This window comes from Colletotrichum jinshuiense, chromosome 9, assembly GCF_051148585.1.
Source record: "Colletotrichum jinshuiense chromosome 9, complete sequence".
In the NCBI taxonomy this organism is placed as follows: domain Eukaryota; kingdom Fungi; phylum Ascomycota; class Sordariomycetes; order Glomerellales; family Glomerellaceae; genus Colletotrichum; species Colletotrichum jinshuiense.
In genome coordinates this window covers 1,123,445-1,146,153 of record NC_139316.1, presented here as the reverse complement: position 1 = coordinate 1,146,153, position 22,709 = coordinate 1,123,445, and the positions used below count along the sequence as shown (strand labels likewise).

General features: G+C 52.5%; 7 protein-coding genes across 7 annotated transcripts; 3 read left to right on the top strand and 4 right to left on the bottom strand.

Annotated features, from left to right (window-relative positions):
* Positions 1-446: 446 nt before the first annotated feature.
* EsH8_IX_000323 (uncharacterized protein) lies at positions 447-1,343 on the bottom strand (the record flags this gene model as incomplete). The annotated part of the gene is made up of 1 exon (XM_083266659.1): positions 447-1,343. The coding sequence occupies one exon, from the start codon at positions 1,341-1,343 to the stop codon at positions 447-449; it is 897 nt and encodes a 298-aa protein (XP_083130224.1).
* Positions 1,344-2,255: 912 nt separating this feature from the next.
* On the top strand, positions 2,256-3,447 carry EsH8_IX_000322 (aldo/keto reductase; the record flags this gene model as incomplete). Its single annotated transcript, XM_083266658.1, has 3 exons — positions 2,256-2,365; positions 2,424-2,777; positions 2,862-3,447. 3 exons carry the CDS (start codon positions 2,256-2,258, stop codon positions 3,445-3,447), a joined length of 1,050 nt encoding a protein of 349 aa, XP_083130223.1.
* A 587-nt stretch (positions 3,448-4,034) lies between these two features.
* Positions 4,035-4,928, top strand: EsH8_IX_000321 (uncharacterized protein; the record flags this gene model as incomplete). The annotated part of the gene is made up of 1 exon (XM_083266657.1): positions 4,035-4,928. The coding sequence occupies one exon, from the start codon at positions 4,035-4,037 to the stop codon at positions 4,926-4,928; it is 894 nt and encodes a 297-aa protein (XP_083130222.1).
* A 1,322-nt stretch (positions 4,929-6,250) lies between these two features.
* Positions 6,251-7,070, bottom strand: EsH8_IX_000320 (DNA replication protein PSF2; the record flags this gene model as incomplete). Its single annotated transcript, XM_083266656.1, has 2 exons — positions 6,251-6,886; positions 6,957-7,070. The coding sequence occupies 2 exons, from the start codon at positions 7,068-7,070 to the stop codon at positions 6,251-6,253; spliced, it is 750 nt and encodes a 249-aa protein (XP_083130221.1).
* Positions 7,071-9,125: 2,055 nt separating this feature from the next.
* EsH8_IX_000319 (fungal specific transcription factor domain-containing protein) lies at positions 9,126-9,800 on the top strand (the record flags this gene model as incomplete). Its single annotated transcript, XM_083266655.1, has 1 exon — positions 9,126-9,800. The coding sequence occupies one exon, from the start codon at positions 9,126-9,128 to the stop codon at positions 9,798-9,800; it is 675 nt and encodes a 224-aa protein (XP_083130220.1).
* Positions 9,801-11,315: 1,515 nt separating this feature from the next.
* On the bottom strand, positions 11,316-12,770 carry EsH8_IX_000318 (NADH:flavin oxidoreductase/NADH oxidase; the record flags this gene model as incomplete). The annotated part of the gene is made up of 4 exons (XM_083266654.1): positions 11,316-11,365; positions 11,417-11,972; positions 12,036-12,188; positions 12,243-12,770. 4 exons carry the CDS (start codon positions 12,768-12,770, stop codon positions 11,316-11,318), a joined length of 1,287 nt encoding a protein of 428 aa, XP_083130219.1.
* Positions 12,771-14,065: 1,295 nt separating this feature from the next.
* EsH8_IX_000317 (type I polyketide synthase) lies at positions 14,066-21,733 on the bottom strand (the record flags this gene model as incomplete). Its single annotated transcript, XM_083266653.1, has 4 exons — positions 14,066-15,500; positions 15,552-16,252; positions 16,302-21,632; positions 21,695-21,733. 4 exons carry the CDS (start codon positions 21,731-21,733, stop codon positions 14,066-14,068), a joined length of 7,506 nt encoding a protein of 2,501 aa, XP_083130218.1.
* Positions 21,734-22,709: the final 976 nt, after the last annotated feature.

Here is a 22,709-nt window from a genome sequence, read left to right as displayed (position 1 = left end):
TTCTGGATCAGGTATGCTTACTTTCAGGATGGCTACCTTTTCCCTATTGTACTATATATGGCGTTTGATACCCCAGGAATGATCAGACGACTTGCTAGCTGGCATGCGCCACCAAATCCCAATTGGCTCCACAACGCGTTCAGGTCATGCCTATATTTTGGTTCTGAAGTAGTCGGCGTCGGGACCTTTTCTGCTTCAACAAAGAACTTCGCGGATGAGATGGGAAACAACCCGGGTCTGGCTGCAAAGAGGGTATCGGATAAGACCTGGCAAGGGTCGCGATTCGAGCCGATGACCTCGACATGATGCTCAAAGGGCAACTCTTGACCATTGCTCAAGTTTTTGATCTTCTTTTCTTTGTTCTTTCATCCTTACCGTGTTTACCGTCAATCACTTCTTTTATTCTACTTACCATGTTTGGTTATCGAGAAGCATTGGCAAAATAGTTACCATGTCACGAGAGTGCCATCTCGGAAGACATCCATAGACTCCCAGATACCTCTGCCCTCCCAGAAACCTCTCTTCACCACCAGGGCATCCACCCACAGACCAAGGTCGAATAGCAGGTCGCCGACAAACATGAGGCACTGGGCAACGACATGAATAGCAAACCTTTGCAGGAACGGCCTGTAGAGATCAACAATTAGTGTACAGAGGATGCACATGCAGACGAGGATGCAGCCGACCGCAACGGCGTGGAGGAAATTGCTCTCGGCCCTGAGCACCTTACCGTCGACCAGGTTCATGATCCTGTCGGGGAGGCCCTCGAGCCATCCGTGCAGCGCGCCGAGAAACCTCTGCGCAGCCGCCGCCGGGTCCGCCGGGATGTGCTCCGAGAGCGCCCACACGGCCCTCGAAACCCCGACGACGAAGGCGCGCAGGCCGGAGAAGACGACGGGGATGACGAGCTGGATACTCACGCTCAAAAGAAGGGGGATGTGGACCACTCCGATGGCGAACCCGTAGAGGTGGGCGAGTTCGTCGAGGCGGCTGTTGTTCGCGTTGGCGACCCAGCAGACGTAGATGGGGCCGAGCAAGTTCGGGAGGAGGAAGTAGCCGCGCAGGTAGGCGTGGAGGAGGATCTGGTTGCAAGTGCCAATGCGCTTGAACAAGGCCGGCGTGTCGTGGATTTCTTGCAGCCTTTGCCGGAGGGGCGTCATCATGATAATGACGTTGAGCCAGGCGCTGGAGTATACCGAGACAGTGGCGAAGGAGTGGTAGGCTGCGCAGAGGTCAGAGTGGTAGAAGTGGCGCTCGAACGGGCGGACAAGGAGCCCGAGGAGGAGGAAGAGGAGATTCGGGGGCCAGAGCTGGCTGACGAGGGTTAAGAGGGCGTCATACATGACTACGGGAGGTGTCAAGCTTATGATTGGGTTGACTATGTTTGGCCAAGAAGTTGTGGAGGTCGTCGATTTGAGATCTCAAGAGTTTTTGGGTCCATAATAGCGGAAAGATGCATGTTTATGGGTTTCGAGCAACAAAGCTGTCTCAAGGATTTCATTTACGGCCCTCTTCAACGACTGGTTAGAACATTGGTTGGACATTGGACAAGGCTTTTTGACTCGTGAACAATGGCACCTGTTCCTGCTCAAGAAAGGAAGCATTATACAGCTCTCATGCAGAACAGTAGTCAGTTCTTTCTGGCAGTCTTCATGTACCCACCTTTGTCAAAGGCTGCGGGTTGGATCCGCCGCACAGTGTATAAAAACACGGGGAGAGCGGCTACCGGAGATACGTGGTTGTAAAGGCCGATGCGGCCGCATTACTCGGGCCCCGTTTCGCCGGACTTAAGCCACGACTCACCGGAAAACCACACCAAGCCAAGATCTCTGCCGTCTCTGAGGCATGGGTATGGCGATAAAACAAGTGGTTCTCTGCCTTTTTTTTTCTGCGCGGATTCAAGGATGGCAGTTTACGTCAAGATTCCAGAAGCTGAAGTCGAGATCGGTGTCCGTTTACTCCCCGAGTGTTCTTCACTAATGCAGAAATGCTTCAAGCATCACATGCCAGTCAACTCAACCGAGCAGACTCTAGGATGGGGCCTCACCATTGCAAGCGGTTCATTTTAGGATACATGCTATGAACACGGTACCCTGCCAGAGACCCGAATGAAAGAGGAGTGTGGGCACGGTCTGTTGACATAAAAGCCTCTATTGCCATCTGTAGAAAAAGGTGATGTCTAGCAACAAGCATCACAACGATTCCCTGCTGCATCATACACATCATAGAATACTTTTGTCGCAAGTCACATCACGATGACGGCTCCCGCAACCCTTCCCGTCCGTCGCCTGGGCAAGAACGGTCCTGAGATCGCTGCCATGGGCCTAGGACTTATGGGACTCAGCGTTGCCTATGGTAATCCCGGGTTCGTCTCATCCCACCAGGATCACAGCCGGTCATTCGAACTAACCGCATCACACCAGGTCCGACGAGGAGCGTCTCGCATTCCTCGACCGCGCTTGGGAAATCGGCGCCACGAACTGGGACACGGCCGACGCCTACGGCGACAACGAGGATCTCGTCGGCAAGTGGTTCAAGCTGCACCCGGAGCGCCGCGCCGACATCTTCCTAGCCACGAAGTTCACGCTGAGCTGGAAAGTCAAGGAGGATGGCACGTATGGGGTCAGTATCGACAGCTCGCCCGAGTACTGCCGCGAGGCGTGCGAGCGCAGCTTGAAGAGGCTGGGCGTGGAGAGTATCGACTTGTTCTACATCCACCGTCTGGACGACAAGACGCCTATCGAGAAGACGATTGAGGAGATGGTGAAGTTGAAGAAGTAAGCCTTGCGAATGCCTTCGTCGCTTGACACGAGCCCCACCTTCCGAGACGGCAAGAGCCCCAGCGCTGACACCCACTTAAGCGAGGGCAAGATCAAGTATTTTGGCATCTCCGAGTGCTCTTCCAAGTCCCTCCGTCGGGCCCACGCAGTTCACCCCATTTCGGCGGTGCAGGTCGAGTACAACCCGTGGGCTCTCGAGATCGAGGGCCCCGCGGGCACGAACCTCCTCCAGACCTGCCGGGAGCTGGGCGTCGCGGTGATCGCCTACTCCCCGCTGGGCCGGGGCATCATGACGGGCCAGTACAGATCGGCCGACGACTTCGAGCCCTCGGATTTCCGCCGCCAAGCCCCGCGGTTCTCGGCTGAGAACTTCCACAAGAACACGGAGCTCGTGGACAAGCTTGCCGAGATTGCCAAGAAGAAGCACGGATGCACGGCGGGTCAGCTCGCGCTGGCGTGGCTGCTTGCGCAGGGCGAGGACGTGATTCCCATCCCAGGCACGAAGAAGATTAAGTACCTCGAGGAGAACTTGGGGGCGTTGAAGATTAGGCTGAGCGAAGAGGAGGAGAAGGAGATCCGGGCGCTAGTTGATACGGCGAATGTGCAGGGTGGACGAGGCGGCGAGATCAACCCTTACGCTGATTCGCCCGCTCTGACATCAGCTTGACGAGGGAGTGTGATGCCGGGCGCGTGTTTGTGTCTTGGAGTGGACAAGAAGTGGCTGGCTAAGTAGGTGGAAGTGTCTCCTGCCAGCAGCTCGAGCCCCCAAGACTCCGAAACGCGGGGAACCCCGCTGTTTAGATAAGGGTAACGATAGGCGGTGGTGTGGGAGATTTGCTGCCCATACAGCGAATGAATTAATCTAATACTGCCACTTTCCCTCGGGGAACAGCGCCGAAGGCTGAGTATTCGAGATCGGAGTGGGTCTCCGAGTCCCCCGTTGATAACCCTGCAGTCCGCCGGCCTGAACACGGGTCAGCAAGTGGATCCGGGAATGGTCTTATCAGAGACACCGCAATCCAAACTCCTCCATATCTACAGTTATTCGATGAGCAGACGATCCCTCCAATGAGTCTGAGTTTCACACCGATCGTTGCCTTTGTTTAATACTAGGGTTTCACTCCTGTTGCTCGCCCAAGACCTCAACGTGCAAATCAAACTCATAAGCTGAACGTGATATTCTACAAAACATCCCATCAGATTTGCTCGGAACCCGCAGAAATAGTCACAAAGCAGAACTCTCATAATTCCACCATGGCCATTATATACAAGACGGGAGAAGCCACCCGCCTTGCCTGCCGGTCCGGCGACTTCAGCTCCACGACAGCCGGCCAAGCACCGACATACCTGCAAGCAAACCTGATCATCCTCCCACAACGTTACGCCGACGACTTTCGTCTCCTCTGCCACCGTAACCCGGTCCCTTGTCCTCTTCTTGCCGAGTCTGCAAGCCCTGGCGACTTCAAACAACTCAAGTCCTACGTCCGGAGTGCTGACGGCGAGAGAATCCTACCGGTGGCCACGACCATTGACCTTCGTCACGACTCCCCACGGTATCGGGTCTACGAGGACAGCAAGCATGTCCCAGTCAACGATGTCTCGGAACCGGTCAACGTTGCGGACAAATGGTTGGAGGGAGACCACGTGGGGTTCCTGATTGGATGTTCCTTTAGCTTCGAGAGGGCCCTCAATGAGGCCGGCCTAACACCGCGGCACATGACGCACGGCCGCAACGTGCCCATGTACCGAACGAACATCCCGCTCTGCGCGGCGGGTGTCTTCACGGGGGCGACATACGTTGTCTCCATGAGACCGTACAAACTCTCGGATATCGAGGCGGTGCGGGACATCACCAGACCCTTCATCGCGACACACGGCGAGCCGGTTGCGTGGGGCTGGGACGGTGCAGAGAGGATCGGGGTCAAGGACATCACGAGGCCTGACTGGGGCGACGCGGCTCTTCAGCTGGACGGGAAGACTGCGTTCGGGCCCGACGACGAAGAGTATGTCCCCGTCTTCTGGGGATGTGGCGTCACGCCGCAAGAAGCTGTGATGAGGGCCGGTTTGCAGGGAACGGTGATGGGCCATGCGCCCGGACACATGATCGTTTTGGATGTCAGAGAGGATGAAATATTCCCTGCTTCGTAAGCGCGAAATAATACTTCACAGGGCATGGATCTATCAATACAATTATCCCCTTACCTATGAGCGTTGGCCATCTGTTTGACCATAAATCTTTACTGGAGTGGTTAGTTGTTACGTCCCTTGCATGAATGGCAAGAAGTGTTGCTCGGTCCTTGACGCGAGCAAAAAGTTTGTGCTTTCTCACGCCGCCGCCGATGAAGAAGCCTCTGTCTTGCTAGTCCTTATCCTGGAAGATGTGCTCACCAAAATCTCATTTGAAAAAACGGCCGAATGCAACGAGCCTGGGCGAACTTTGGGCACGTAAGTGTCAATGAAAAAAAAAAAAGCGAATATCTCTTCTCACAATGAAATTACATTATGTCCTTAAACTCCTCTGAGGGCAGTAGGAAATAGGTGCGCCTGCCGACGAACAGCACGGGGGGCTATTGGCTTCTCTCCGAGTGGCGGAGAGGGCTCATCAGCGAACAGAGACTCTGTTAAACATTGGTAGATGACTAACAGAGATGATAGGCCTTAGTTTAGTGATGGTAGGGACTCCGGTCTGGGCAGAAATGACGTGAAGTGTTGAGAAATGGGTTTAGACATTTTCTTCCCGTCGCCAGCTCGGCACCTGGATCTCAGAAGCAATGACGTGATAGTAATGACTGCAACTCGCAGTCCGTAAGGCGTGGAGATTTTCCCGGTTGGAAGACAATATAGAAGAGACCAAGAAACCCATGAGAAACGCTACCCTTCAGGGTCCACAGATATGTTGTAAGACCAAGCAGCTTACTTGATGCTTAGATGACAAACGTGAAGAGAGCAACACTGAGCTAGGTAGTCGGAGACATCCAAATGTGGTATGAAGAAAGTAAAAGTAGATTCGTCTAAACTGCTTTTGTCATTATGATTGGTGTTCTGTGCGCATCAGTGCAAGCACTTGGAGCGTAGTCTTGTAGCAAGGCGACTTCTGAGGAGTCCCGGGAACGCCACAGATTCTCTTGCCAGGCCAGTGGATAAACCCTTCCAGAAGTGGAGGCCGTAGCCTATACCTCGTAGTACTGGCCCTAGTTCCCTACGGATGGGAATATGATAAAATCGTCTGTTGGAGCTGGAAAGAATCCCGATGTTGGACTTGGCGCGACCCGACCCGAAACGACGAGGCCTATGAGCATGGCGAGCCATCAGGAATTTCGACGTTGTGGTTTGGAGTGGGCATTTTTGCTTGCGTCGCAACATCTCGCATTCTCATCTACGAGAATATGCGCATTTTATGGTGCCTAGTGCTCCCTGCGGAAGCAAGCCGTCTCTCCTCGTTTTGTGAGCGTTTCCAACGCTGGGTATCATCATAGCATGTCTTCATCTTCGTCATAATCGCCATCGCCGCTACCACGTTCCTCCTCCTCCTCGCGCCTGCTGGCCTCTGCACTTGCCCCAATCTTCCGCACGCCTTCTATGACGCCCAGGAAGAAACCGCGGCTCTCAGCTAGCTCCATTGCACCAACGCCGCGGAGGCTCATGACGCCGCCTACGCCTTCCGCCAAGTCTTCCGTGCTCTTGCGCATCTTGGCAGAACGTACCTCCTGCAAATCTCGTAGGAGCGACCGCACTTCGGAGGAAGATGGTATATCATCGACAGCGTGGGCCAAGAGCACCTCGGCTAACTCGAACCAGTGGTACGGCAGGGCACCGCGTGGTGCGTCGGCCGTACATGACGGCAAGAATGGTGGCGACAGGGTTTCTTCGAGGCTTGCGCCTAACCGGCGCGCATTGCCCATGGCGTCGGCACGTATCGGAGGCGGCGGCGGGGGGGAGAATGCGTCCGGTTCGCGTTTCGTTTCGTAGTGGACGATCTCAGCGAGGGAGGCCGGATGGAGCCATGGCGGAGGCACAATGTTTGCTCGTCGCTGTTTCTTGAGGAGTAGGGCCAGCCAAAGGGGAAGGTTGGCGCGTGCTGGAGGACGTAGAGCTGGTGTTGCGCCCTAGAAAACGAGCAGCATTGTCAGCGAAGCACCTCAATCGCGACGCGTCGCGGGGCACGGAGGGGCTTACGCCCAATAAATGGATGCTTTCCAGTCGCTGGCGAGGCACGACTGTGACGAGTTCCATTTCGCACAGAAAGGCAACTTCTGCGGGCACAAGGCCCGGCGACAGAGGCAAAGCCATCTTGATTCGAGGGGATCGGACACAGCAGGAAGGCTTGACGAGGTTTGTTACTTCAATCCAGACGCGTAAAGTTTAGCGATGCGACGGGGGTCGCGGGGTTGAATCCGGAATCAGCCGGCCCGCTGTGCGCGGGGCTACTACGAGCACGAAAAGTACGTACCTCAGGGTCGGAAAGCCGGTCCCCACTTTGACAACTAACAGTAGCTGAACTCCACAACTGTCCGGATGAAGACCCACTTATGAGCCGGTCCCTCCGAGCCGTCTACCAGGGTTATGGGGTGCGGGATGAAATCAAGATAAGGTGATGTGCGCTACGTAAGGCTGGGAAGCTGGGCAACGATGTGCAGTTAACGAAAGGGGGCAGCTGAATCTCGCCTTGCTTGATGGGGCTGATAGCTCTATCTAGGCCGAGGCTCAAGCGACACGCGCGTTCTTGAAAAAATCTGTACACTTGCGATTTGTAAGGAAAGGTCTGGATTTGTGATCAGCTTCAGTTGACCTGCAACATTACGGCACTAGATGCATCTAGACCCTTTCCCCTGTCCAAAATTCTTAGCTCAGAAACCATACCGAGGGGGGAAATGGCAAACCAATACTGACGAAAAACGAAGATATTCTCTTCCCCAGCCGGTATCTGTTCTGGCTCAACGCGTGAATGAGACCACAAGCTTACGGATACTGGCAAATAAAACACAATAAAAATTGTTATCCTCATATGGGGCATTATGTGAGCCGTTCTCGTATGGTAAGACCTTAGTGTGTTAATTACATGGTCTAATAATTGCCAGGGAGAGGACATCTCCTCAACGGCTGCTACCCAAGAAGCGCCGATCTCATCTCTCATGTATCCAACTTTCCCCGTCGGGTTAGCCCGTCCGCTCGTTAAGGTTTGCACTTGCATTGTCACTCGCGCCGTCGTGATCCATCCGGAGTAGTCGTTCGCCCACCCCGAACTACATTACAGCTTTTCATGCCCTTCAGCTGCCGCCGCTGCATGTCTCCAACCTCGTTCGTTTCAATTCTCTAAATCATGTTTTGACTGTGCAAAGATCTATTCAGCCGATCTTAGTCATGGACCTAATATTGCATGATGGCGAATCACTGCATGCTCTCCGACGCCTTGTCTACAGCTTGGGCACTCCAGTCTAGCCAGAGAGGATAGAGAGGAGGAATGGGGAAGATGGACAAGATACGGAGACATGGGCCATATTGCAAGGGGTGTCTCGGCGTTCCAATCTCCTCTGCGCCTCTGCCCGTACAGCAGTCCCCACCGCCATCCATCGTTCTGTTTCCAACGTCCTCTAGGCGGAATTCGCGCATCGAGCTCCGCCTACTCGGCCGCAATCACCATATTAGGGTGTTAGCCGCAGCGGCAAGGTGGCGGCCTAGACGTGGTTTTCTTTGCTTGGGCTGCTTCTTGCAGAAGTGGGGTTTGCAGTTCAATTCAGCATCAAACACACCTGGGAGTCGGGTCTGACTTCGATCTTCGGGGCCGGCAGTTTACGCCCAATGAGGCGGCCATCTTCACACTTGTGGACCATATTCATTCAGGGTTATTGGTATTTTCCACATGGCATTAGTGTTGAAGCGATCATCAAGCCCTGCCGTTGGTGTTTTGAAACTCCCCACTGCATTATCATCTATGTGCCGCCAATTGTCAGTCGTAATACCCGACGCTGCGCCAGCAGAGCCCTTTAGTGCTTTAGCGCTGCATTCTCATCCCAATAGAGACTACTTGATCGCCCACAATCTCACCACAAAAGAGCCTCGCTTTCGGGCTCCCGCCAGCCGCTTGTTTGAGCAGATTGCCTGCCTCTGCCCCCTCGGAGAAGCTCGATTGCAACCATGTCGGCCAATTTATTAAACTTCAGTAAACCATGCAACGGCTGTCGACGCCGAAAAGTCCGATGCGATAAGGCCAAACCTTGTCTCAACTGCGTTCGCCATGGCATCGCCTGCGTTTACGATTCGTCGAGGGAACCCGGGCTTCCTACCCCCGAAAGCCAGCAACAGCTACAGGACAGGGTGGACCGACTCGAAAGGTTGATCGAAGAGATGAAAGTTATGTCAATGCGGGGCGAATCGCAGAAGGGTGCCAACAACTCGTTCTCTCCAGCGAGCCCACCGAACCTATTCAGCGAGCTTTACAGCGAGATACATACAGCCGGCGACCCTGGAATGCAAGTTTACGACGAGAACGTATCCTTCTACCTTGGGCCTAACTACTGGCTCAACCTGCAAGATGTCGTCTACGAACCGCGATGCTTGTTCCGCATCGACTCTGACAAGACGGGCAAAAACCCCGCGAGCCCGTCTTCGTGGCCCATTGGCAGAACCCCGACTCTGGCAGATCTTTCCCACCTGCACCTCGAGCCCGAGAAAGAGGACATACTGACCGATCTGTTCTTCGAAAATGTTGAACCGTTTATAAGAATAACCCACGACTCCTACTGGCGACAACAAATCACAGACTTCCGAGTTGGCGTCCACAAGATGCCGGTGGATGTAGAGGCCGCCATGTTTGCAACGCAGGCTATGACAGTTGCAGCCACGCCGGCAAACCTTATCCAAGAGAGACTGGGAAAGGCCAGGGCAGGTCTTCTGAAGCACTTACAAGATGCTTCTCAGTTGGCCCTTGAGCGGGCTGACATCTTGCGTAGCAGGAAACCCCTTGCGTTCATCGCATTGCTTTACCATATTGTTCGTCCACTTCCCTCGGACCGTGTTTAACACCCATGCTTTGTACCGGGTAGATGATCGGCTTGCTAACTTGAACAGCAAACAAAATTCATCGTAGGGGACGGAGAAACTGCTGTTTCTCTACTTGGCCTGGCCGGCCGTTTCGGTACGAGACTTGGTTTACACAGGGATCCAAGTCACTACAGTTATTCTCCCTGGATATCCAATATGAGGCGTCGGATGTGGAGTCATTTCGAACTCATGGATAGCCCTCTTTACAATCTAGAAGGAGCCGATTCAGGCCTACCATTCATTTCCGACGTCCAGATGGCAAAGAATGCGAACGACAACCAATGGATGCCGACTAGATTCGCGAAACCAGGCTCTGCCCCACTAGATCAAGATGGAATCACGGACATGTCATTTGTTCTCGTGCGGCTGCACTTATTGAGAGCAGAGCAATCCGTAGTTCGCAGAAGAAATGACGCCAGCCCTGAAGAGCTGAGCCGAATAGTTGACCAGACAGAGAACTTCGTAAAGGCCAAGTTCATTATTCACGTTGACGATGTCTCTCCGGTTCATGCAATCATTGTTTCATACTTCAACGCAAGCATCAAAAGCATGAGGCTTCTCATTGAAGGTGTTGTTGCTCGAAATACGGATAGCCAAGATCTCGAGTTCCGAGAAAGGCAAGTACATTACTGCCTGCACAGAACACGCCCCAGCATGCTGACCATGTTAGATTCTACCAGGTTTGTGTCGAGATTCTCGAGGAATTGGAGCGCGGCGAAGCTATTGCTGCACAGAACAACTGGGGGTGGCTCTACCAGTGGCCAGCGACACCCTACACGATTTCCAATGTTCTGATCGGTCTCGCCCGGCATCCGACTCACCCAATCACGGACCGAGCCTGGAGGCAAGTAAACATTGTGTTTCGCAGGCATAACAATGAGAATATAAGCATGCGCAAGTTCGCTGCTTGGAGGGTAATTGAAGCATTGTGTGACCAAGCTATGCTTTACCACAAGAAACGATCCCACGAGGGCGCGTGGTATGCCCAAAGGCTCGACCAGGCTATGGACTTGGCAGGCGCGCAGGGTAATGCACACATGTCGCTCGAAAACGCGACAGTTGACGATATATTGGGTGATGTTCAAATGTTTGGGCACGATGCATCCCAGCACGGCGGAGTCATGGGTGGGCCTGGCTTTTTTGCGGCCCAGCAGCCGACGCTGGAGCCCGTGGTGTTTCCTCCTTGGACCCAGCCAGGTCAGCCCGGTCAGCCCGGTGGTCAGAGCCAGACACATCTACACCAACAGCCGTCTCAAGATAGCGAAGACATAGGTCATAGACGATAAACTACAATGCGAAGATCAAAAAAAAGCCGTGCTCAGCAGTCCCAGAAAAGTCAATGTTGAGACGGTGAAATGTTATTTATCTTTGCGCGCTATAATCCCATATTGCTCGTCACCATGAAACCATTGATGATTGGAATTGGCACATATAGGTGGGAATGGCCAAGACGAGTTGGAAATGGCCAAGAGACAGCTCTGCCATTGAAAAACCTCAATGCTTGCTGGGTCTGTGGGTCCTTGTATTACCAAACGGCCATCCGTCTAGGAATATGCGTTAGCGAAAGTCAAATTTTTGGAGATGATCCGACTTACATTGAGCAGGGGCATGGACATCAATGTTCAACTCTTCAGCCCAATTCAACACCAAGTTTGGGTCCTTGAGGAATCCTCGGGCCACAAGAACGGCATCTGCTTGCCCGTCGGCCAAGACCTCGGTGGCGTCTTTTCCGGTAGCAATGCCTCCAACAGAACCAACAAGAGTCCCGGTGCCCTCGACTGCTTTCTTAACAGCTGCGGCGAGGTGGGCCTGGTACTTCGGCCCAGGGACCACCTTCATTCTCGCGTCCTGGCCACCACCTGTAACGTCGAGGAAATCAACACCCCTGTCCGCCAGGATCTTGGCGAGCTTTTGTGCCTGGGCAATATCCCACTGAGGGATTGACGGGTCATATTCCAGATAGTCGCTGCCAGCAAGGCGCACGATCAGCGGGTAGTCTTCGGGAATGTTGGCGCGGGTCAAATCTGTCAGCTCAACCAGGAGGCGAATACGGTTCTCAAAGCTGCCTCCGTACTTGTCGGTCCTCTGGTTTGAGGTGGGCGAGAGGAAGTTGTTGATTAGGTAGCCGTGAGCGGCATGGATCTCGATGGTCTTTAAATTTGTTTAGCTCCCCGCACTGTTTTGTCGCGATGTGTATCCGTTTAAGGGACTTACGTCGTAGCCAACTTTCAAAGCACGCTTAACGGCATCGACCCACTTAGACTTAAGCGTCTCGATATCTTCCAAGGTCATCTCCTTAGGAACATAGGTGTCACTGCTGTACGCCACGGCAGAGGGCCCGTATACGGCCTCCGGCCATCCCCGTCCCTGCACAATCATGTCAGTTGTTTGTTGCCAGAACTGTAGGCAGGGTTTTTGTACCTTTTCGCCCGCGACTGCCTTGCGGTCAATCCAAGGAGCGATGGTGCTTGCTTTGCGGCCAGCATGACCTATCTGGATTCCAATGTGGCTGCCCTGGCTGTGAACAAAGTCGATAACCTCCTTGGCAGGGACAAGTTGCGAGTCATCCCAGATACCCAGGTCCTCGGGTGAGATTCGACCCTCAGGCACCACAGCCTGCACTTCCGTCAGGACCAGACTGGCGCCGCGTACAGCGAAGCTGGAAAGATGCGTCTTGTGCCATGCCGTCATGTGACCGTTGTCGGCGGAGTATTGGCACATGGGTGACAAAAAGATGCGGTTGTGCAGCGTCAGATTACGAATCTTGATCGGGGAGAAAAGGGACCCTTCGGGTTGCAAATCCCAGGCCGACCCAGCGGGAGGATTCTGAGAAGGGGTGAAATACGAAACATTCTTGGCGCCTTCATTGACCAAGTCGGGCCGTGAAACCTTGAGAGCACCTTTGACTGGCGCTTGGTCTGCGCCTTGAGGGGCTTCAACCTTCGTCATGTTGATGGATTGGAAAGTGGGACTGGGATTTTGTACTGAATAAATATTTGTGACAGTCGTCTGTCGCTATCTCAGGTAACAAGACTACAGACAGCTGCAAAAAACACATAGCCCTTTATATATGAATTCAGGCTGTCTACATGATCGAGTTACGAGAGACGGGAGGCTGTTGAGCCGCGCGGAGCTGAGTAATTGCCGTTGTGACTGGCCGACGCATCATGTCGGCGGTGTTTCGCAGTGCAATCGGCCTAATTCGGGAGTTCGTGACACCGACGCAAGCGGCGGGCTGGTAACACCTCATTCCGGACTGCCCAATTTGACAGGTGCCTTTGTTGTGCGGCACCCTGCGATGACTGCTTACTGCATAGGGCGCCTGTTTATGCAAGCAATGTCGCCATCGCACGCCTCAGTGTTCTCTCTGTGGAGGGTGACTTAGTCATGAGGGAGGGTATCATTACCTACTTTGTGGCGCGAGTGTCTTTATTTCTGAGTAGGGAGATCGAAGCGGAATTCCATGAGTGGCTTTTTGCGCGGCTTACCCAGTGTTTGCTGGCCCTGCACTACTCGTAACACTTCTTCTAGGCGTCATTCTTGCATTGCTGACTGACAAAATTGGTTGGCTCATTAGATCACTGCTGACTATCGGTTGCATGGCCAGAAGGATCTGAACCCCTGTCTACACGCGGTCTGATAGCCCTCGCCGACTCACCGATTCGCCGACATGGTAAATGAAAAATTGGATGTTTATCCGACCGCCGACTGTGTAGCCGAGGCTTGAACAAAGCATGATGGTACCTGGAAATCAATCCCTGAAATCTATTGGCGAATAAATATGAATATTAAGAATGGGCTCTCATGTGTAACCACACATACAAACCTGCCACACTTCGTAGAAGTAGGCATTTAAATCATCCAGAACGCTGTTCGGAATCATTCGCTATGCTTTTGTCGGATGATCCAGTGGAAAGCTGGTCAAGCCATTGTATCCGAAACGAAAACGCTTCTGGACAGGGAAAATGTACACGAGAGTTTGATGCTTTCACGCGCATTGCATTTTTTGACACGAGACAAATTTGTATTGAAGGTGCTTCTTGAATAAGTAGTAGCACCAAGACATAATTTGTTCTTCGAGGTAGACATGTTACAGCTTAGTTACTGGTATGATGATCGTCGGTAAACATGCTCATCCCACCCCACCACGTTTGAAAGCGACCAATTATCTCGTTTTATACCTCTTGTAATACGGTTTGTTTCCTTTAAAACCTAGCGTACAAATGTTTTCGTTTGCCATGGAATCATGGCATTTTCAACTTCAAGTAACCCTCGGTATCATGCTTCTCGCCGTTTTCACCGTTCTCGACACTCGCTTCTCCCAAGCTTTCCTTCAGACCACTTACTGCCCTGTTACCTAGGGCTAATAAGCTTCCCATGCCAAGCATCTCTAAAACGCTTATATCGAATCCAAATTCCCCTTTCCACCAACTTCGCATTTCAACTGCAACCAGACTGTCCAATCCAGCATCTTGGAGCGACATGTTGACATCAATATCATCCTCATTTTCGGCAGGCTTCAGGAGTAGGCGGAACAGCTGTACCGCAATCTGTCGAGCAATAAATGTGGGGGCACCTGCCGCTGAAAGCACTCCTGGTTCTGCAGCTGCGGATTTCAGGAACGAAGTTAGGGCACTTTGTTCCGAAGAGGAGCTTGCAGTAGCTGATTTAGTTCCTTCTGAATTGAGATAGAACCCCATTCGACGATCATTTTTCCACATCACTCTGTTCGCAGGATCAGTTAGCGGCGTCAGGCTTCGATGACCGAGCACAAGTTGAGATTTGTTGACAAAGCTCGAAGTCGCCGAGTCGTCTCTGGGGGCTCCTGTTTCAATCACGACAGAGAGCGCATCAAGGAGTTGAGGAATTTTGATGCCGCTCCAGCCCTGGCTCATTAGCCGTTCCATCAACACAGGATTTTCGGCGAGATATCCGTAGTCCAACATGGCGCCAATATCGACGACGCTAGCCTTCAGACCGAGACTGTGACGGTACTGGACAAATGCATCGAGAAATGTGTTTGCACCAGCATAATTGGCCTGTCCTCTCTGTCCAATCACACCAGATATGGAGCCAAAGAGGAGGAAGAAGTCCAAATTCAGTCCCGCACTGAATTTGTGCAAATTCCATGTCCCTTCAACCTTGGGACTCACTGCCGCTGTCCACTCGTCGTGATTCATCTTAGTAAATCCTTGATCTCGCAGAACCATGGACAGGTTGATGATCCCCCGGATGGGCTTTGGCGCAGAGTTGATGGCGTGTTCGACTTCGGCTAGACACGTAACATTTCCTCGAACGGCGGTAGCCGAGCAGCCTTGGGCTTCAATCTCTTTCAAGAAAATCTCGTTCTCAGGGGTCTCAACCCCTTGCCGTGAAAGATATATCAGGTGTCTTGCGCCATGCTCTATCATCCAGTTAGAGACAAAACGACCAAGGCCACCAAGGCCTCCAACAAGAAGGTAGCTGGCATCGCTATCGAGCGAGGGTTTAAAGGTAGACGTAGTCTGAGCCTCAAGACTTTCAGCCAGGCCATCCATTTTCATGACGATCTTGCCTATGTGCTGGCCCTTCTGCATGTATCTGAAACAGTCTTCAACCGCGGATGCACTGAAGACCGTGGTTGGATGAATCGGGCCGATGTGACCGTGTTCATAGAATTCCACAATCCTTTTCAATAGTCTGATGAAAAATAAGCAATGTCCACTGTTGAGGGCGAATCAGTCTTCTTACCTGTTTCCCTCCTTCGGCTTAAGCTCAATGAGCCTGCCTAGATCCACGCCATGATAGCTTCTGTTGAACTCGAAGACCTCCAACGCCAGCTTTCCATTGCCAATGAGGTCTCGCTTGCCAATTTCAATCATCTTGCCGAACTCAGCCACGCAGTTCCAAGAGGCATGAAGAAGCTCTCCACTTAGCGAGTTCAGTACTACATCAACGCCCCGTCCGTGAGTGGCATTGAGAACATCCGGAAGGAAAGATGCGTCGCGAGAGTTGAAAATATGTTCCCTTGATATGCCAAAGGTCGACTCGAGGTATTGCACCTTTTCTTCGCTGCCGACAGTGCAGTAAATCTCAGCACCTATCATTTTGCAAAGCTGGATTGCAGCAAGACCGACACCGCCACAAGCCGAGTGAATAAGAACAGAGTCTCCTTCCGACAGTCGGCCCACGTCGAGGAGACCATGGATTACTGTCGAGAAGACACACGGCATTGTCGCAGCATCTTCGAAGCTAAGTGATTCCGGGATCTTGACACATAGCTTTTCGGAGATAATTATCCCAGTGGAGAAGCACCCCCCGCCGAATACAAACACTCTATCACCCGGGGTCAGCTCTTTGGCGTTGGGTCCAGTCTGGCGAACGACTCCGGAAGCCTCGAGGCCAAGATTTCCGATATTAGAATCGACGATGCCCATGGCAATCAAAACATCCTGTGAAGAATGAGCGACATCCTGAAATATTCGAACTTGTTTGGCCTACCTTGAAGTTCATACCGACGGCCTTTGCTTCCACAACGACCTCGTCGTTCAGCAATGGCCTCGGCACCCTTGGAGACCACGACAGTGTGCTCAGACGACCATATTTTCCCACCTTCAAGTCATGGGAGGACGACCGAGAGGCATCTTGATTGCTACTTTGAAGTTCGTGGTTGACGCTGACGGGATAGAGCCTTGAAACAAGTATTTCCCCATCGACGATGCAGTATTCATAATCTGGTAAATCTCCATTCCCCTCTTTTTGTTTCTGGAATTTCTTGAATACCCGTGAGACTGCCAAGAGTGACTGAGAGCTTATCTGGTCAACTTCGCAAGTTGCGAAGCTCAGATTCAGTTCATTTCTGATAGATCGTGCTGCACCAATGGTTTGGCCCCATCTTGGATCCGTGCATTTGACCTGCGAAGTCCGGGTGAGCCAAAAGATACTAGCTTGTCGGTTCGAAGCTTCCGTGATTAATGTGCGAAAGTCCTCGAATGCCTCTGGCTTAATGTCCTCGAAGAACGGAACTTGCAGGTCGACAGTAGAAATGATATTTTCTGTTGCAGGAGGCAACCTCTCTGAAATATCATGCAGAGTAATGACGTCGAATCCATCCTGGATCAAGATATCTCTCAGGTCTGTCGCAAAATTCAATGACTCCGAGTCGTGCAGAACAGCGATGTTTCCTGGACTCGAGGAACTTCTAGCAGGCCTAGCTGTCATAAATGCGAGCAGGTTATTCGGGCTTTCGGAATCAAACGCAACATCATCGAGACCGTCGAACCCGGCATGTCTGAGTTCAGCATCCCACCGATCAGGCGAGACGTATGGTTGGTCCGGTCTGCCGTCCTCGGCTCCGAGCCACCATCCGGGAAGCACCCCCATAACGAAGTTGAGTGGGATGGCATCATAGGAGAGTTCTTCCATGTAAAGTCTTCCTTCTGGATGTAACAGCTTGTGGACGTTGACGAGCGTCTCTTTCAGGCTTGGTGTAGCATGAAGAACGTTGGCAGCGAGAATCAAGTCGTAGGATGCCAAGTCAAATCCCTGTTCGAGCGGGTCCTTGGAGATGTCGAGTGTCTTAAAAGTCATGTTGGGATACTCTTTGAAACGTTCCTTGGCAGCAGAAAAGAAGCCGGCCGAGATGTCAGTAAACGTGTAGTCTGCAAACGTGTAGTTCAACGAGACGCTGGTTGGGCCTCGCAACCATTGCAAGACCTTGTTGGTGGTTCCGCCAGTTCCTGCACCAATCTCCAAAATGCGAAGATTAGGCTTGGAATGGCCCAGTGCACGAAAAAGTGGCTCTCTGTCAGTGATGTTCAAAGAGTTATAGACGTTGATTAAAACGTTGTTCGGCATGAGGACTTCGAGTGGCTCAGTTTCTCCACGGAATATGGGCACAATGTTGTCGAGGACAATCTTCATAGCCACGGCGAATGATTTGAATGGCTCCAGTTGCGATTCGTCACCAAAGAAGGACTCCAGGTCCTTGGTGTCACTTGAAACCTCTTGCCTTCTCATCCAGTCGTGGAACTTGGCCAAATGAGGTTGTGTAGTCTCGATACCTTCTAAGCTTTTCAGGGCTTCTTTGATGCAGAAACGGGTGAGATCCTGGGCGATCGTAAGGTTCTTTTGCAGCGGATGCGGTTTTATAAGACCCGAAAGGTCCAAAAAGTCAACATCCGGCTGCCAAAAGATTCGTGCACCAGCATGAGGATCCGGATCCTCATCAGAGGCGTCGTTCTCAAGGGGACTTAACTTCACACCTTTGAGTGAGAGTGCGAGTGCTCCATCAGAAGAGAACCCCTTGCCATCTCCACAAATCAAGCCGCGAGGTGTTTCGGTCGCTTGGATCTCCATGTGTACCTCAGAGTCGCAGTCATAAATCTCGAGGGCCTCGATAAAGGTCGGCACGTTCATCTTATCGACCTTATGTCCAACTCCCTTTTTGACAGCAACACTGAAGAGCTGGAGGAAGAAGTCAACCTTGGTGGGATGAACTGGGTAATAGGACTCGTCATGAATCGTATGTTTCGCAGTGCCGTTGGATTTGTACTCGGTCGGAGAGCAGGATATATCTACTAGCCCTTGGAAGTACGGTCCGTAGTTGGCACCGACGTTGCGAAAAGCTTGGTACCACTTTGCAGAATCAACGGCCCGGGGAAGCTTCGTTGCTTGGTCCCTCTTAATTTGACTGTTTTTTTCAAGGGGTCGAAGCTGTCCGCTACAATGCTTCGTCCAAGTCGACCCGTTGTGAGAGTTGATTGCGAACTCCCACCAAGAACCATCAAGACTGTCTGTCAGTCGTTCTCGCCGAAGGCTTGTAATGATCTCCGTGGACCTTTTTTCTGAAAGAACCATCGCCATGTCGATTACTACGCCACGCATAGCAAACCCGGCAAAAGCACCACTGCAGAGCTGTCTTGCCGCCTCGCCAGCCATGCCGACGTATCCTGCGCAGGGGAAGATGACATCGCCTTTGATATTGTGGTCGCGAACCCAGGGCACATGTTTGAGAGTCAACACGTTGCGAAAGGCCGGCTCATTCCCGCTACTCTCTGGGATGCGGACACCCAGGATCTCATGCTTCGGGAACTTGCGGAATAGCCACTCGTTGGATACTCGGCTCGAGAACAAGAGGGAGTGGTCATGTTGCCATGGGTACGAGGGCAAATCAGTAACCACGCGGGCAACACCGTGGGGATTTGTGAGACGGTCGAAGGTGATTTCAGCACCCCCCTGCTGCCACAAACTTCCTAGTGCTGTCAAGAAAGACTCGGTGGAATTCTTTGATCGGATTAGGCAGGAAGCATAAGAAAGATTAAGCGAAGCCTGTGCGAGGATTTGTCGTAGAGGACCTGCCAGAGCAGAATGCGGTCCAACCTCAAGGAACACCAACTGGTTGCTACTTTTCGCCTTGTGCTCTGCAATCAAAGAAGAGACAGCTGTGTTGAAGAGCACCGGCGACTCGAGATTGGACCTCCAATATCTTGCATCTGTGGGCACTTCTGGTGCTAACTGCTTTCCTGTGACGGAGGAGAAGAACATTGGTCCGGATGGTTCAAGGATCTTAGTGCTATCGATGTAAGGAGAGGTCAATGAGAGATAGAGATCTCCCACTTCTTGCATGTGATGGGAGTGATACGCCTTTTCGACCTTCAGCAGACGTGCAAGAGCCTCGGGTCGTGACTCCCGAATTTTTGAGAGAGTCTCTTCCACGAGATCTGTGTCTCCTGATATAGTGACGCTTGACGGCGAATTCTCGCACGCAACGACAACACCAGGTCCCAGGAACGGCAAAGTTTCGGCGCGGCCCATGCCTACTGCGGCCATGGATCCAGGTCTATTGACTTCTGAAGAGACCACGCCACGATAGTATGCTGCAATAATGGCTTCATTGGCGGTGAGCTTTCCGGCAGTATACGCAGCGGCCATCTCTCCTGACGAGTGGCCAACGACAGCGAAAGGCTTGATGCCGGCAGTTTCTCGCAGGGCATCTACTAAGGCAATCTGCACAGCGGTGCAAACCGGCTGGGAGAGGTAGGCTTTGTGCAGATTGCTTGCTTCAGCGGCCTTCATGAGCTCATCGGCTAACGTCCATGGAGGTCCATCTGGCAACAAGCTCAAAACTTTGTCCATCTGTCGGAAAGACTGGGCAAACACGCGATTTGACCTCAGCAGCTCCGCTCCCATCTGAGGCCATTGGGCACCCTGGCCGGTGAATACAAGCACGAGATCCGCGGGTGTGCCCGGTGCTTTGGCAAAAGGCGAAGTGCAGAGTTCAATACCGTTTTCCATGACTGAAAAGGCTCGATGCGGTAGGTGGATGCGTCGGGATGACAACGTGTGAGCAATATCGTCGAGTATGTCAGCGTGCTCGCTGATGTACTTTTGATTATTGACAACCTGTCGCCGCAATGAATCTGCCGTATTGGCTGAGTAGACCATCAAATGTGCTTTCTTGCCAGGCGAGGCCGATGTTTCCATGAAGGACGGACTCTCCGGGCGGCCGAGGAAGCTGGCTGCGGATTCAATGACGACATGAGCATTGGCACCCCCAATGCCAAAAGAGTTAATGGATACCCGCTCAAGGCGGTCTTCCGGCCATGGCGTTGGCTCAGTAGGAACCTTGAGGTTCTTCTCCTCAAACGGGATTTTGGGGTTGGGGTTGTCGAATTTGATATTTGGCGGGATTGTTCGGTGCTCTAGGGCCAAAACCGACTTGATGAGAGATGTGATACCGGATGCGCCTTCGGAGTGGCCGATATTGGGCTTGCAAGAGCCAATATGAACCCCTGCGTTACCAAAGACCTTCGCGATTGCCGTAGTCTCGATAGGATCGCCAGCAGCGGTACCAGTGCCATGACACTCCACAAACCCCGTCTGTGCTATGTCCAACGTCCCGATTGCAGCCGCCTTGTAAGCGCGCCGGATCATGGCCTCGTGGCTCTCGAAGCTGGGAATTGTCAAGCTCGGGGTCTTGCCGTCCGAATTGCTTGACGTGCCGCGAATGACTGCACGAATCGGGTTGCCGTCTCGAATAGCGTCACTCAGACGTTTTATGTAGACGACGTTGACTGCCTCGCCGCGGGCATACCCGTCGGCTCCAGCATCAAACGTTCTGCAGGATCCGTTTGGTGAGAGAACACCTTGCTCTGACATGCTGACGTATATATCTGGTGCCATGATGAGATTGGAACCCGCGATTATGGCTGCATTGCACTGTCCGTGATTGATAGACATGCATGCTTCGTGGAGGCCAATCAGCGCCGAAGAACAGCCTGTTCTGATTGTCATACTTGGTCCCTTGAAATCATACTCATAGGAAAGGCGGTTGGACAGCATGAAGTCGCCATAGCCGGTGATCTTATACTGGCCGACGACCTCGTCCTTACTTAGGATCTCGAGCCAGTCCTCTCCAAAGTTCCCCACGAAGCATCCGACGTTCTTTCCGCGGTAATCTGTCTCACCAGCACTCTCCAAGCACTCTCGAGTCAACTCCAGCAGCAGCCTCTGCTGCGGATCCGCTCGCTCGACTTCATTCTTTGGCATGCGGAAGAAGGTGGTGTCGAGAGCTGCCAGATCGACAGACTCGTCCAGAAAATAGCCATGTTGCGTCTTGAAGAATCCCGGCTTGCCAGATTCGGAGTAGTAGCTAGAAGCTTTGAATCTGGTTTCTGGGATGGGACTTCGTGCATCCTTTTTGTCGACCAAGAATTGCCAGAATTGTTGGGGAGTTGAGATGCCGCCGGGGAGCCTCAATGCCATGCCACATATGGCGATGGGCTCCGTCACACCACTTGGAATGCCATCAACCGTTGGCTCTCCATGTGTCTAACTCACCGTGAGCATGGATGACAATTGTAGATTTGCAGGGTTCACTGTCAATAACTTACATTGGTCGTATCTGATGAGGCGTCAAGGAATGGCGCCATAGTAAAGCAGTGAGGGGTGAGGTTTACTGAGTGTTGTTAGGCGGCATGTGCATCAAACATGAAATAAATGGTTCATTTGAGAAACATTTTATTTCACGGAGATTGACTTGGAATAAGTCAAGTAATCGTCGCAGTAAAAAGTACGCCTTGAAGATACGGGCTTCCTCTTTCGTTTGCACTCCATGATGTGTTTGCCATTCGAGACATGATCGGCGTCAAGGATCATAGCAAGGATCAATTACTTCAATGCAGTCAGCAGCAACTCTATTGTCTTGGATTTGGGCAGATCCAATAGATAAAAGAACTAGAACGCAGGTGCCGCGAGCCTGCATTCAGCTTGGAGCAAACTATTGAACAACGCAATCCGGGCCCTGACAAGTAAATGGCCGTGATAGGCCGCGAGCATAAACACCAAGAGTAAGCAGAGTCTGTAGGACTGGGCAGTAGGTTGTTGAGACATAAAACATGTCTGGTCAGCGGGGGAAGGCCCGATATAGCTCGATCCTGATAACAGTTCTTGACACTGAGTCGTGCATTGGAGCCTATGATCCTTGTAACATCGTGCCGAGCTAGCATCGATCGAGTTTGAGTGATGGCCGTTTATTCAGCTCAACGGGGAGTAAGCGGGGTTCTTTCGCTTGACCTCAGAGCAGATCCATTGTTGTTCCTCCCTTCCTACCACGTCAAAATTAGGTGCTTGTATTGGCTCAGCTAGGCGCAGTCGTCCAGCCCTGCGATGCATGACTGTCTAAAAACCAAGGTCTGAAGGAAATTACAGCCGGACGGTTCTGAAAGATTGGGAAGACTTGGGACTTCGGTTCACCATGGCATGCAAGGTGTCGTTGGAGGAATCGGGGGCACCTGTTAGGAGGACGGAGTCTAGGTGGGTTGGCCCCACGTGCCGCTTCCGGCAAGAAGAAGTAGCGCGCCGTCGCAAGGTCCGGGGTCGTATGTGGGGGGGGGGTGTCCTACCGTG